The following is a 13,787-nucleotide window of genomic DNA, read 5'->3' on the forward strand; positions in this document are numbered from 1 at the left end:
TCATCATGTATTAGTCAAAACATATTCTTTCACATGATTGGTAATGAGAGCTTCCATTTCATTTTTTGAAATTGGGGCGTTTTCCAATACTGGTCTTTACCTTTAATTGTTTCATAAAACCTGTAATCAATAACAGGTTACAGTAACTGTTACAATTAAGTTACAGAAATCATGGCATTTGATCATCTAGCTGTGAGCAGATTTGTGATTGATCTGTAGCAGGTGTTATTGATCTGTAGCAGGTGTTATTGATCTGTAGCAGGTGTTATTAGCAAACAGGGCCCTGGTATCATGCTAAAAACAGTTATCAAGTAATATATTAATAGAGTAAAAACGTATGCATCAAGCAGTTAGGGTTAAATTTTGACCATTTCCTGTAAACCTTTCCCTTTTCACCTTTTCAGAAGATGAGGTTTGTGACCCCAATGTCCCAGGTTGCCTCCTGATCAGGCAGAGTTACCTGACAAAGAACAGCAGTGGGCAACCTTGCGATGCTCCAAGAGAAAATCCTGCCTTGCAGGAGATCTCCAGGCTCGTAACAAGCGAGGGCAGTGTTATCAAGATGCTGAGAGATGGCAGCACACAGGTATTGATTTCTTCATTTTCAATTCTTAAAAAACAAGTTTTTATATTGATAAAAAAATAAACAAATTTTGTGGATAATTCTGTTTGCAACTATCCTTTGCTAACATAACCTTTCAGTTGAATTAAAGCTCAAAAGAAATCATGGGAAAGACAACGCAAACTATGAGTATACACGCTAGTGGGCACAGGGTTGCTTGGTTAAGGTGGTCAATATATCATTGAAAAACTGACCAAAAGTGAGGATCCATGCATTGGATATCAAGTCACAATCTTTACACCAATCACAACTTTGTATCTGCGAGAGCTAACTAATTAATTTTTTCGATTTATAAACATTATTGACGGCCAAATGACGGAATGCAGTTTGAAATTGCTTTGAAGTGATTGATACGTACATGTATGGTTTGTAGTCTTCACCAAACTCCACTGGCCACTGATATTATTAATAATGATATTTCTGCTTATATAGCGCTTAATACATCGGCAAGTCCGAGTTTCTAAGCGCTTTACATTTATTACCCCCGGTCATTGGATTCTGGCTTGCCCGCACACATTGTATGCACTTTCTCCACTCCCTGGGGAGCATTCCAGCATGAGCTACTAGGCTCCACTGATCTGTTCACATTCATCTTTGATGCCTCTATCCTGCAGGTGTTGTTTGCTAACGGTGCTGTAAGCAGCAGCCCAGCGGTGCCTTCATCCTCCACCGCTAACCCAATGAGCCCCACCCCTCGGGACCAGTCTCCCCTGCGAGGGGGTAGCTCCCTCAGTCAGAGGAGTGAGAGCCCCTCTAAGAGAAGTGAGTCCAAGAATTGGTAGCTTTTCAATTTGAAGGATTTGTGTTTGTTGATCTTAATGGATGATATGTCTTTTCACAGTACAATTCTGAGCACTATTAGGTGTGGACATAGACATAGACTTAAACTAAAACTTTGTTAAACTTCATCAGAATTTGAAACCTATAATTTGTGTATTAAAGGTACTATGTCCCTTTTGCAGCCAACCTCAAATGCTGTAGAACTTTGCAGGAATTATGAATATGTCATGTATGTCCTATCTGTGAAATTTAAACGTTAGCAGTGTCCTCATATTCAAATTATGCAAGGAAACACGTTTACTTGCTAGACTTCACTGTCAGACACTATTGAGTGACTGACTGGCTTTTTTTCTTCTTTGGTAATAACATACATGAAAAGAGTTGTAAAGGGTACATGATCATTTGTCTATATCAATAACCCACTTCTTGTGATGGCCAAGATTAAACTGATTGAATCTTTGCGCAGCATAAAACGTATGACCATTCGGTGCAATTGTCTGAAAATCAAGACTATTACTTTTGGGCTCTATAGCCCTAAAGTCAATTTGACAACTAATACTCATTATTTTCCCACTTGAAGACATTTTCAAGCCCCACCTTTTTTTAGGGAAGTTCTAAATTATTATTATCTTTCAAATGCAGTTGGAATTTAACTTTTTCATTTTTTTTGCCTGCAAATGGGACATAGTACCTTTAAGGCCTCTCAGGAAAACAGTTTTAATACTGAGACAGAGTCACCCTGTTTGAATAATACATATAAATAAAGAAGCTCATCTTTTCTAAAAAACCCTCTCCTTGAATTGCTTTCTTTCTTTCTAGGTGCAAAGGGCAAGATCTCAGACCCCCTGGACCAAGAACAGCCTCTGCCGGAGTCCTGCTCCAGCCCGGAGTGGATAACGACCACACCCACCGGTCAGAGGATAGGGACACGCCCAGACGGAACCACCTTTGAGCCGACTGAGTGCCTCCTCTACAGCGCCACAGACCCCGTGTCTGGAGAGGTAATGGTCATTGCATGCCCTACTATCAGTATTAAAGGGATTGGGTATCTTTGCCTCAGATTCTAAACAAATCCTTGATTTAGCTCATGCTGCAAGCATAATTATAAACCTTTAGGTCAGTCAGGAATCCCATGACCTTTAACAGCCAATCGCCTCTCTGATTATCAAGATTTTTATGATTGGAATTCGAAATGTCCAAAACCGTTTTCTGAGGGTTTTTATAACACTGTACAGTCTATTGGGAAAAACAAGTATGGTAAAACCGGTCACTCAAAGATTTTAAACTTTTTTGAGGCACTTCGTGATCATTTTGAAGCACATTTTTATATTACACCATATTACAAACACTGATAACACGTAGGGACATGCATCTCTGATTTGTACAACTGGAGACATTGTTAAACAATTAAACTTGACTCTAAAAGTGGTGACATGACACATGCTCTGGCAACAGGTGCTCTGAGGTTAAGTGTCCTTCACTAACCAATTCATTACCACGACCCTATACCATAACCCTATACCACAACCCTATACCATAACGCTATACCATAACCCTATACCATAACCCTATACCATAACCCTATACCATAACCCTATACCCAACCCCTTTAACTTAACCCAAACCCTAAACCTTAAAGTAAAAGCCAATTACAACCCTAACCCAATCCTTTTGATGAAATAAATCCCAAAGCAATTGTTTCTGGAGCACGGTTAAAATAAATACCATATATTCCAGCATATATTCCAGAGTAATGCAGTGTAGGAAGAAAAAAAAGAAGAGATACAGAATAAGATTATTTTTGGTTGTTCATTGGTTCCCTTAAAAAATTTTCCACCAGGTTCTTACTACCAGAGAGGATCGAGTCATCACAGTAGAACGTCCAAACAAGATGCGCATTGTTGATCACAATGAGGGGACGCGAATCACTACCTATTACAAGAAGGTTATCTTTAGACAGCAGTGTGATGAAGCGAATGAAACAGGTAAGTCTTAAAACTGTTGTTAAAGATCTTGCTCCATGGATAAATTCTGCTTAAAGCCCCACTTCACTACTTATAGCTACTTGCGCCCTCTATATAGCAAACAATGACTAATTGGTGCCTGTTGGTCCCCCATGATCCCCTTTTCCTCATGTTAATTGATAGCTGATTTGATGAGATAACCACCTGTCAGTGACCTTGCAGGGAGGTCTAATCCCTCCTGGCAAAACTACTGCAGAGTCGTACAGGCTTTAAAACTATTTTGAAAATCTTTGAAACATAATGAAAGTTTCAAGCAAAATGCCTATTGTTTCATGCGTATACATAACGATTTGAGTGGAGACTGATGTTTTACAAAATAGTGTCATTGGCATGATGTATGTTACATGGCTCAGATATGCCGCAATTTATTGCAGGATGATTCTTAAAATACTGTAATGCAAGTTGTTCATGATTATTGCTTTGACCCTTTTCAGGAGAGATTCCTGTATCAGGTATCAGAGACGTCAAACACGTCAAGGTGGAGTGTGTGGGATATGCGACGGTCATCTTCAACTGCGAAGACAGCGTTGCCACAACCATATTCGGTAATGGGTCCGAGATCATTGCCATTCCAGATGGTTCCTATGAGATCCTGCATTGCGAGGGTTCCAGAATGGCTGTTGGCATTGAGGGAACTGTGCGGTATACGCCCAAGGAGGCTGAGAGCGGTGAGCCGAGCTTGATTGGATCGTACACAATGCAGCATAACGATGTGGTCGCTGTAGAGACTTGCGACTCGGATGGAAACCATTTTGGGGTGAAGTGGAATGGAGACATCTACACGTCGCTTGTCCCGAGCGAGGAGCGTAAGGTGTCCCTTGATGGAGAAGGAGAGGAGGAGGAAGCTGAGAAAGTTCTTGGGAAGATGTCTCCTATTCCAAGATTCTTTGTCATCCACCCTGATGGAAGCGGCACAGAGATGCTCCGGCAGCAAGACATTGCGCCTTACGTCCACCAAGCTGGGATGGATCCCAACGTGGCCGTCCTCAAAGACCCTATCCCTGATCACCCTGAGATTAATGGTATCACCATCATGCAGCCTCACACCTCCACTGTAAGCCAGAAGTGGCTCAACCGGTTTGAAGAACCCAACATAATCCCAAGGAATCTCCGCTCCCGAGGGTTCGACAAGCTTCCTGCCATGGAGGCCAAGACTCCAGGCCCCAAGTTTGGGACCAAGGTTGGAAAGGGTGTGGCCGTCAACAACGTGCCCCGCCCTCAGCAGCGAGGACCGGTCCCTCAGTGTCCCAAGCAGCTTCAGCTGAGGCAGTTTGTGGCCTACCACCCCATGGAGAAGGAGCTGAGAGGAAAGATGAAGGAGGGACTTGAAGCATATGCCAAGGAGATGAAGGAGAAGATGATGGTAGCCAAACAGAGGGCCATCAAGGACCCTCGCTCTCAGCAGGAGAGGGTCAAATCAGGAGATCTTCTGGCTCACATACTGGCACAGGTTGGTCTCTTGTTAATGTTGAAGCACAAACATTTGGGTGCAAGAAACTTGCATATAACACAAATGTGGTCCTACTTTTGTAATGTTTCTCCTGCAGAATAAGTTAATTCTAACTCTAACATTTGTGCTTGTTGGAAAAACATGAATTGCCACAAAAATGGTCATCTTTAGCAATTAGTGAAAGATTGTCCAAGTTTTCAGTTTTGCAGTATTCATTATACTCTCCAGAACAACAGAATTAGATGTATGATCATTTTCATGAAGCTTTTAAACCTAGATTATATAATGGCAATGTCCCTCTAGGTATGAATTTCAAAACAGAAGAAGTGGAGCAATTTAATGACAATTAAAGCTTGAAAAGTGAAAAAGATTTGTAAGCATTGGTCATCAATTCTCTGGTTGTTTATTTCTTTCAATGCCACTACAGTTTCTTAAATGAAAACAATTTTTTTTTTTTACATGATTGTTTACAACTTGTCAGAAGAAAAAAATATATTGAAGACAATAGGTTCATTTGTTTGTTCGTATCTCCTTAGATCAAGATTAATGTAAAGTTCCTATATTAAACTTAAATTAAATTTAATTAAGTTCTTCCATCGCCTGATGGCTGTCCCATTTACAAGATCAAGATCAAGGCAATAGGTAGAATCATTATAATTTCATTTTTCATTGTGACAGCTTGAAGATGACATTCCCAAGGAGAGTGATGGAACCCAGCCCACCTTCACTGAAGCACCTCCTGCTAGCCAGGGCCCTACCAGCACCAAGCCTGTAAGACCCCTCAACGTGCAGGCAGAGGATAATGCAATGACCCTCTACGAGATGTCTACCGCGCCCCCTCCTCAACCTGCTCCTCCGAGACCTAAACCAAAGTACACAGATGCAGACTGGGAGAGGGTCAGGTAGGAGCAACTTCTGACATTCTTTCCTCTCCTTTCCATGTTTCCTCTTGATTATATGTAATAATAATAATAATAATAGTGGGTTCTTGTATAGCGCTCATGTCTTTCAGACCTGACACTTCTGGCACTCCCAATTATAACCCCGGCTTTAGCACGGCTACCATTACACAGCTCTAGCATTTCAAGGAATTAATTCCTGCCAGGTACCCATTTACATCACCTGGGTTGAGTGTGGCAGATGTAGATCAAAGTCTTGCCAAAAGACATTAGTGCCGCGGCGGAACTCGAACCGCGGACCATGTGATCGACAGTCCGGTTACTTATCCACTCGACCACCACCACAACACCTCTACACTATGAATACTTTTTTATTAAGATAATATTCTGGAGTTTCTTTGTTGCGCATATGAAATTCACGTACTTAAAAGCTGGCATGGTCTAGTGGATAAGTTTCCACACTTTAAACTACAAGGTACGGGTTTCGAATCCCTGTCACAGCACCAACGTTCTTAGGCAAGACATCAATCTACATTTGCCACTCTCCACCCAGGTGTATTAAATGGGTAGTGACCACCTGTATACCTGTAGCTATGAAGACCACATCTTTCATGTCCCTTGAATATTGTTTCTCATTGAAACCTGTATTAAATGAACCTGAACTTAAAGACCACCTGACTGTAAAGACCACTTTTCAGGTTTCCCTTTAGTGGTCTCTATATGACTGTAATATAATTTATTTTAAAAGCCTTAACCTTAAAAGCCCCACTGCACTCGTTTGGCCAGGAGGATAAGACCTCCCTGCATATGGTCACTGACAGGTGGTTATCTCATCAAATCAGCTCTCAATTAACATAAGAAAAATGCAACAATGGGAGACCAATGGTCACCAATTAGGCATTGTTTGCTATATAGAGGGCGCAAGTAGCTATAAGTAGTGCAGTGGGGCTTAAAACTCATTATGCTTATCAAAACTTGATGTTCCCGTGCAGGAGAGAGCATGAAGAAGAGAAGGCGTGTCGGGATGCCCTGCTCACCCGGACGGTACCGCCTTACTTTGAGAGTGACTGGGGCAAGGCATTCAAGAGAGCAGAGGAAGCCGTGGCTAACGGTGAGCCTGCCCCAGACATGGAGGCCCTTACCAAAGACTTGCCTGCCAATCGCCCTGGTGTCAGCACGGCAATGAGTCTGCCAAGTACCCCTGCGGACTCCCCTGCTGCCCCCTCTGCTCAGCCAGGTCAGTTTGAGTCTAGATGCCAAAGGTCTCTGAGCTACTGAGCATGATTACAATAAATGCCTGTTGTAATATCTAATAAGTCTGATAAGTTTCAAGATGATCGCACAGTGATCCATAGATTGTTGTACCTCACCATTTTATTGTTACCATTATCTGTAAAGTCACATGGATTAGAAAAGAAAACCTTCGGGTTATAGGTATTTAGTTAATCTTTTCTTTTCCCGCCATCCATGTGACTCTTTTTCAAATGTATTTTTGTTTTGTATTCACTAATTTATTTGTTTTTGCTGAATAAATAATAATGATATTAATAAAAAATTATGGGTCCTGTTACATGTCTTGACCGATTGTATCTCTCCTTCGGTCAAGTGTACCTCAATTAAATTGATGATACAGAAATTCATACAATCCATTGTGAGGTGCTATCAATAGTACATGTACATGTAGCAGGAATGTCGATTTTTATGTTGATATTTTATGTTACAGGGCTTAGAATTTTAGAATAAAAAAAGTATAATGTTGATTTTCCCGTAAATTTTACTGTATATAGGTGGTAGCAGCTCTGCCCAGCCAAGCGATATCTCTGAGAGTATATCCCCCATGAAGGCTGCCACCGCAGGGGGGTCAAACCAGACCATCACATATGGGATGCAATCCTCCACTCCATCGGCTCAGCAAGGTAAAAATGATGACAGGATTTAGAAGGAAATGGAATTTTGATTTCTTATATGGAATAAAATTTGTTATTATTGCAGATTTCTCCTTAACTGCCCCCCACTCCCCCCCCCCCCCCAAGTGTTGGAACAGCTAGGCTCCCTTCCTCATCTGAAATAATCAGCAACTGTTTGAACAATTCAGTCTGAGTTTGAAAATGTACATGTACTAGCAGTACCTTTTCTAAAATCCTATGCAGCTATTGAGCTTCCCTTATAAGTATTGTTTAGAAATGGTCATTTAGTTTATTCATGTATCTTACCAATTTGAAGAAAACACAAAAAGAAATTATTTCATTTGCTTTTTGTATTTTATAAGAATGTGGCATTTTCTGTTCATAGCAGGCAGAATGAACAGCTGAGACAAATTTCTTGTAGGTCGCGCCCTGTTATTTATCACATTCGACTTACGATATTCGTGACAACGGGATTGAGTCACTCCTGATTGGTCAGTCATGTCATGCATGCATGGAGCTCTTAATAGTTCCCTCCCATGGAGATTGTATGTGGGAGGGAGGCAACTATTTGGAGCTCAGTAATTTATCCTATGACGGCGCATGTCACAACTACATACTTAGGCATCTCTTTCAATACGCTATATGTTTAATCAATATTATTAGTAATATTATTTTTTATTATTTGGTGTCACCTGTGCCTGGGAGGCGAAAAGCGACTAAATCACTGTAACCCTCGGGTCTCTCCTCCCGGTATAACTAATTGGGGATTTGTAGGTGGACCACTATACACCAGGGTTTCCTCCCGCTCTTCTATGAATAGTGCAGTGGGTTCATAACGTGCAAAGGTGTTGACTGCATGTCTTCTACACTGGGCCTCCATTTAACATCCTATCCTATGTTCATTGTCTCCCGCTTCGATCCACTTGCCTATATAGGTCTGGTTCCAGCCAGCCCCTCTGACACACGACCCAACAACCCCACCCCAGGGCATGCTACCGGCCAGGGTACCCCTACTGCTCTTAGACCAACCAACCCCACCCCAGCACATGCTTCACATCCTCAAGGCACTGGAAGACCAGGTAACACATCTTCAATCAATCACAATTAACCCTCTTCCATTTTCTATAGTTCAATTTCATGTTATTCTAATTCTAACAATATGTTTACTTTAATTATGTTTAATTTGTTTCAATATTTGTACTTGATGAATTAAAGTAGATTGAATGTAAAAGGAAGATGATCCTTTTATGAAAACAATTATGTTGTGTTATTAATACTTTTGGTTTTGTTAATTTAACAATGAGAGTTTTACAAGTGTCTATTATAAAGACTCAGAAGAACAGAGTTTCGGGGGAGAATTAACTTTTTTAATGTTCAAAATCATGCTGTTTGGCTTTATAGAAAATGATTACCGGTACATTTTTCTTTTAACATGCTGCAAAGAGGGTCACAGTGAAAAAAGTTATTTTGTTGAATTATTAGGCTACCTCAACATTTCTGCTTTTCCTGTTTGATATGCATTCCAAAGAATTCAAGCCTGAGTTTGTGCATGGTTTTATAGGCTTATAGTTATAGATACAATTTTCTTTTTTTACAGATTTTTAGAATTTGTTTGACTTGATTTTAATGGCAATTTTGCCTCATTCCCTCACTAATTATGGTGTTATCGTTGTTGTGTTTTGCATTGTTTTGTCTTGTTTTATCTAACCCCCGGCAGTAAACCCCACCCCGCAGAGTGCAAGTGAGCACATCCTGCCCAGTGAGACCCCCTCCAGCTATGCCTCATTCCCTGCCCACCCCTCAACCATACCTGAAATGGCGGAGGAGGGGCCCCTTACCAATCGGTCTGCTATGACAGGTGAGTGCTAGGAAAGATGATGGTTGAAATCAATATGATGATGAAGATGAAGATTGTAAAATGTGGTTACTATTGCATACTCTGTATACTTCAATGCAACACAATATATAAGTATGAGCGGATAGAATGAGAACAAATGTCCAGAGTGCCATTAGGTCAGGGTCAAAGTTCTCAAGACAAATCAGCAATTAGCATTCTCGTAACAGTTATTCAGCTTTACCTTGGCATAACATAATAACGTTTTAATAGCCCGCTATTTTAACTATCCCGATCACAAATTAACAAGTTTATTTGCGTCTTCATCAGACCGCAGTTGCATTAGCAGGATATTTGGTCGAGAAAACATCCTGAGAAATCTTGGTCTTGTTTCCAAAATATCTTGCTATTTGGGAAATAGCGGGCTGATTTCAATTGCGCTCATTCAAGCTAGTTTATGATGAGCGTATCAGTCTAGTGAGGATTCCGAGCTTCGTGGGGTAATATCCCGAGTCTGAAAATAGCAGGTTATTTAGCAAACTTGAGCTGATGAAAACAGACCTATTTACACTCTCTCCTTCCTTCTCACCTAGCTTTGTCCTGCATCCCATCTTACCCGTTCATCCTCTTCTGTCCTCTTTATACGTCTCAACAATTAGAGTCTTCTCTTTCTTACTTCTCTCTTCTCACTAGTGTCTGCACTTTGTCATTCCTCCTCCAATCCTGCAATCCCAGCTACTTACTCCTTCCACTGCGCTCAGATACCTCATCTCTGCAAGATCCATCTTTTTCATGGTCAATGTCAAACTTTTTCATGCATATAAACATTTTTTAAAAATTACTGTAATTCTATTATTGCAAAATTATGTCCTGAATTATGTTAAACTTTAACTTATGTGTGTGTATTTTACTTTCTTTATTGAATCACTTGATGGTCATATGCCCACAATTAAACAATTTTCACACAACTGCGCCATGAGTGTCATTTTTGACAGACAGCGCATTATAAATGTTCGTTCACTATTATTATTATAATCCAGCTAGAAAATTTACACACTCTTCTGTTTTTTTCTTCAACACATCAGGAAGTATCTCTCCCGAGCTGAAGACAGCCTTCCAGACCCGGATTAACGATGTCCCCATGGAGTCTCGTCCCAACGTCATTCCCTCTGCCGGGAGTGATATCGTCCTCACCCGTAGCCTGCTGGTGGATGTCAATGGTGAACCGAGGCAAGACGCCGTCAGACTGCCAGCAGCCATCTTGGGGCAGAAGCCCGGAGCATTGCCTAACAGCAGGGTAAGGGCGAGATAGGAACCATGCCATACCCATTTTCTTGTAGCTACAGTGTACCTTGTTCCTCATAGCTTTAACTTGAAGCAGAACTGAAGAGAGGCGTTTAATATTTCTTTCACTCTTAATTGATGGTAATGTGTACCGGTACTCTCTAAATTTATGAATTTCAGGAACATCAACCTTTTCAGGTTTATGTGCTTCTGTTCCTGTGAAGATAAATAAAGAATGCGTGATTGGGGGAGAAAAGGACAGTTTTAGATATCTGTAAATTGTCAATCCAGATTGCTGATGCATTAATTATGATAATTTTGTAAGATTTGCCTCAAAATTTTAAATCTTTTATATATGTACACATGTGACCTATTTATTCCTGGTCAAGCCATTACAATTGCTCAATATTACGTGGAATAATCTTCAGAAAGGTCATTGGGTGCAGCATGTACAACACCAATATTTAGCACCACACTAGAAATAGATCTTACATTGTGTCCATGCAACTCTACTTTGTTCACTTTCCATAATCCCATAGACAACTCTAAATCTTCTCTTCTTGTAGTCCCAAGAACAACAAAATATTTTGCATAAGCTAGATCAGTTCTTTGGAATCAATTACCACAGCCTCTAGGAAATAGCATCCAGAAACTCATTCAAGTCTACTCTTAAAACTCAATTGCTCAAAACCGCTTTTGATTAATTCAATATATCTGCATTTCATTATGTCATTCATTTATATTTCCTTATTGTATATTTGTTAGATGTTTTCATCAATTGTATTGTTCATGTGCTTTGTATTGCACTTTACATCTAATTATTGTTAATTTTTTTCATGTATATAAAGTCTGATATACCTTGAGGATTTATGCCCATGCCAGGGTATGGTGATTTTCAAATAGTAATCATTATTATTATCATTGTATGATCTCATGCACAACAGTTTGATGAGCTAGAGGATTCAGTCCGTCGTAAGATCTTCACATCCTCCATCGCTGGAGCGCAGGCCAAGGGTATGGCTGACCTATCACGCATGAGAGGTTTCGAGCTGGTGCCGGGAGAGGTCAACTTTGGCACTCTGCGAGAGGGCTGCACCTACGCCTTCCAGGTCAACCTGAAGAACGTCGGGGTGGACAGCTGTCGGTACAAGGTGCGGCAACCTCCTCCAGGGACAGGACTACAGGTGGTCTACACTCCGGGACCGGTAAGTAACATTTAGGACCAGGAACCCCTTTCATAGCTCAGTTATTATAGTCAGGGAAACCTGTCTATGAAGGCCTTCAAAGGTGGTGTAGCATGAAGAGACTATGTGTCTTTCCCGTGGCCTGACTCGGGGGCAATTGGGTAATACGACTACTGATGACGCGACAGCAGTATTCACGTGCCTGCAACATATGCAAAACCGAAGCGTGAGGAGAACTTCGGTCTGTTTCGCGAACGCTTGTTGTCCAAAAGAAGTCGTAGATTGTCATTATTATTATTTATTTTATTATTATTGCCATGCTACACCCCCTTTAGGGGTGAAACGTACAATAAGAGAAACCTCAGTGGGAGAGGGGTAAAGGAACAACTATTGACATGATACAGTTCTAATCAAGTTCTAACATTTATATTTGTATTTCATAAGGAGACAATAAAGGTGATCACTCTAGATGGAGAACCTTGTAGGAATCAATTGATTTGTGAACCAAGTAACATGACTATATTTTGGTCACCCCCCAATAGAACAGCTAAGGAAAATGAAATTTTCTGCCATTTGGCTAAAAGTGAAATCATGCAGTTCTTGAGGTCACCCGACCGAAAATGTGTATTTCTTACAGTGCATAAAGCAGTAAAACTAACGTACTATTGAAAGTTGAGGGATATGTATGTGACCTTTCATTGAAACAAACAGCATAGCCAGTGCTGTAGTATAGTACCATTACTGTTACAGTCCCATGAAGTTGGCTATGAATTTCTCATGGCATGCAATGCATCTTTGTGTTTACCATGTCCCTGAACATATGTTATCGTTTCCTTCTGTAGGTGGCAGCAGACATGAAGGCCAAAGAAGAGCTAGTGTCCTCTATGCCGTTATAGCTGCTTTGGTGGGAGATAAGAGTAATATGATATTATGAAATGGATTGAATTGAATTGAATTAACATTGTTTTGATCTGTAGGTTGCAGCAGGTATGAAGGCCAAGCTGGAGCTAGTCCTCTATGCCATAGCTGTAGGAGTGGAAGGAGAAAGTGGGCATGGTTCCATAGATCATCACATTGAGATCACCACGGAAACAGAACTCATGTACCTTCCCGTCTCAGCTGATATCCTTTTCAAAGCATGTCTCTTTTAGTTAATCTACTTCCACCAAAGAATTGTTTGGAAAATAAAGAATAGCTAGGAGCTCAACTATGAACTTTATACACAGAAATCCCCATTACTAATAAAACAGTTGGTTCTTAAGTGTTTTGATTCAATGAAGCAATTCCAAACTGTTTGAGATGGGAATTTGTTTGAGTTGGCAACTGTTTGAGCACAATGTATTTCAGATTTCTTCAATGTCTGCTCTTTCATAGTTCTTGAGTGATATAGAATCACTTTTATTACACCCTGTCTGTCTTTCAATTGATTGTAGGATAATTATTCTATTTATAGTCATCAACAACATTCAGGACTTTATAAATGTAATGCTTCCTGAGATAAATTTCAATCATTTAAAACATATTTGTGGCTTACACCCAGTAAATAAGATCAATTGATCAATCTGTAATGAAAAACAAGTCAGAAAAAATCTTTGAACATTCATGGTCTTATGAAAATATTGAAAATAATAGTTGGCTACAACTTTGAGGCAAGTATTGGTAGTCTGAGCAATAAATACGGAGAAAGGTGGGAAAGGAGCATTGCTTAATCCAAACTGGTACCTTTTCTTGCACTTACGACATGTATCTCTCTGTGCTAATCAATGCACAGATTGATGTTGGGGGATGGGGTAGAATGGGAAG

At 40.5% G+C, this 13,787-nt stretch overlaps 1 protein-coding gene across 6 annotated transcripts in view; it reads left to right on the forward strand.

Moving 5' to 3' along the window:
* Positions 1 to 13,787, forward strand: part of LOC115919356 (sperm-associated antigen 17-like) — a 52,694-nt gene that overhangs the window by 35,596 nt on the left and 3,311 nt on the right. For 5 of the 6 annotated variants that reach the window (XM_030972923.1, XM_030972915.1, XM_030972918.1 and 2 more), the window contains 13 exons: positions 405 to 586; positions 1,237 to 1,384; positions 2,222 to 2,403; positions 3,243 to 3,387; positions 3,861 to 4,876; positions 5,555 to 5,778; positions 6,768 to 7,012; positions 7,563 to 7,691; positions 8,618 to 8,761; positions 9,400 to 9,540; positions 10,602 to 10,813; positions 11,745 to 12,005; positions 12,962 to 13,106. In XM_030972923.1, the coding sequence (XP_030828783.1) occupies positions 405 to 586; positions 1,237 to 1,384; positions 2,222 to 2,403; positions 3,243 to 3,387; positions 3,861 to 4,876; positions 5,555 to 5,778; positions 6,768 to 7,012; positions 7,563 to 7,691; positions 8,618 to 8,761; positions 9,400 to 9,540; positions 10,602 to 10,813; positions 11,745 to 12,005; positions 12,962 to 13,106 (3,174 nt within the window). The remainder of the gene's footprint in view (positions 1 to 404; positions 587 to 1,236; positions 1,385 to 2,221; positions 2,404 to 3,242; positions 3,388 to 3,860; positions 4,877 to 5,554; positions 5,779 to 6,767; positions 7,013 to 7,562; positions 7,692 to 8,617; positions 8,762 to 9,399; positions 9,541 to 10,601; positions 10,814 to 11,744; positions 12,006 to 12,961; positions 13,107 to 13,787) is intronic. The other variant, XM_030972935.1, reaches the window with a different exon arrangement.

The sequence above is a fragment of the Strongylocentrotus purpuratus genome, unplaced genomic scaffold, assembly GCF_000002235.5.
Source record: "Strongylocentrotus purpuratus isolate Spur 01 unplaced genomic scaffold, Spur_5.0 spur5_contig_864, whole genome shotgun sequence".
Classification (NCBI taxonomy): domain Eukaryota; kingdom Metazoa; phylum Echinodermata; class Echinoidea; order Camarodonta; family Strongylocentrotidae; genus Strongylocentrotus; species Strongylocentrotus purpuratus.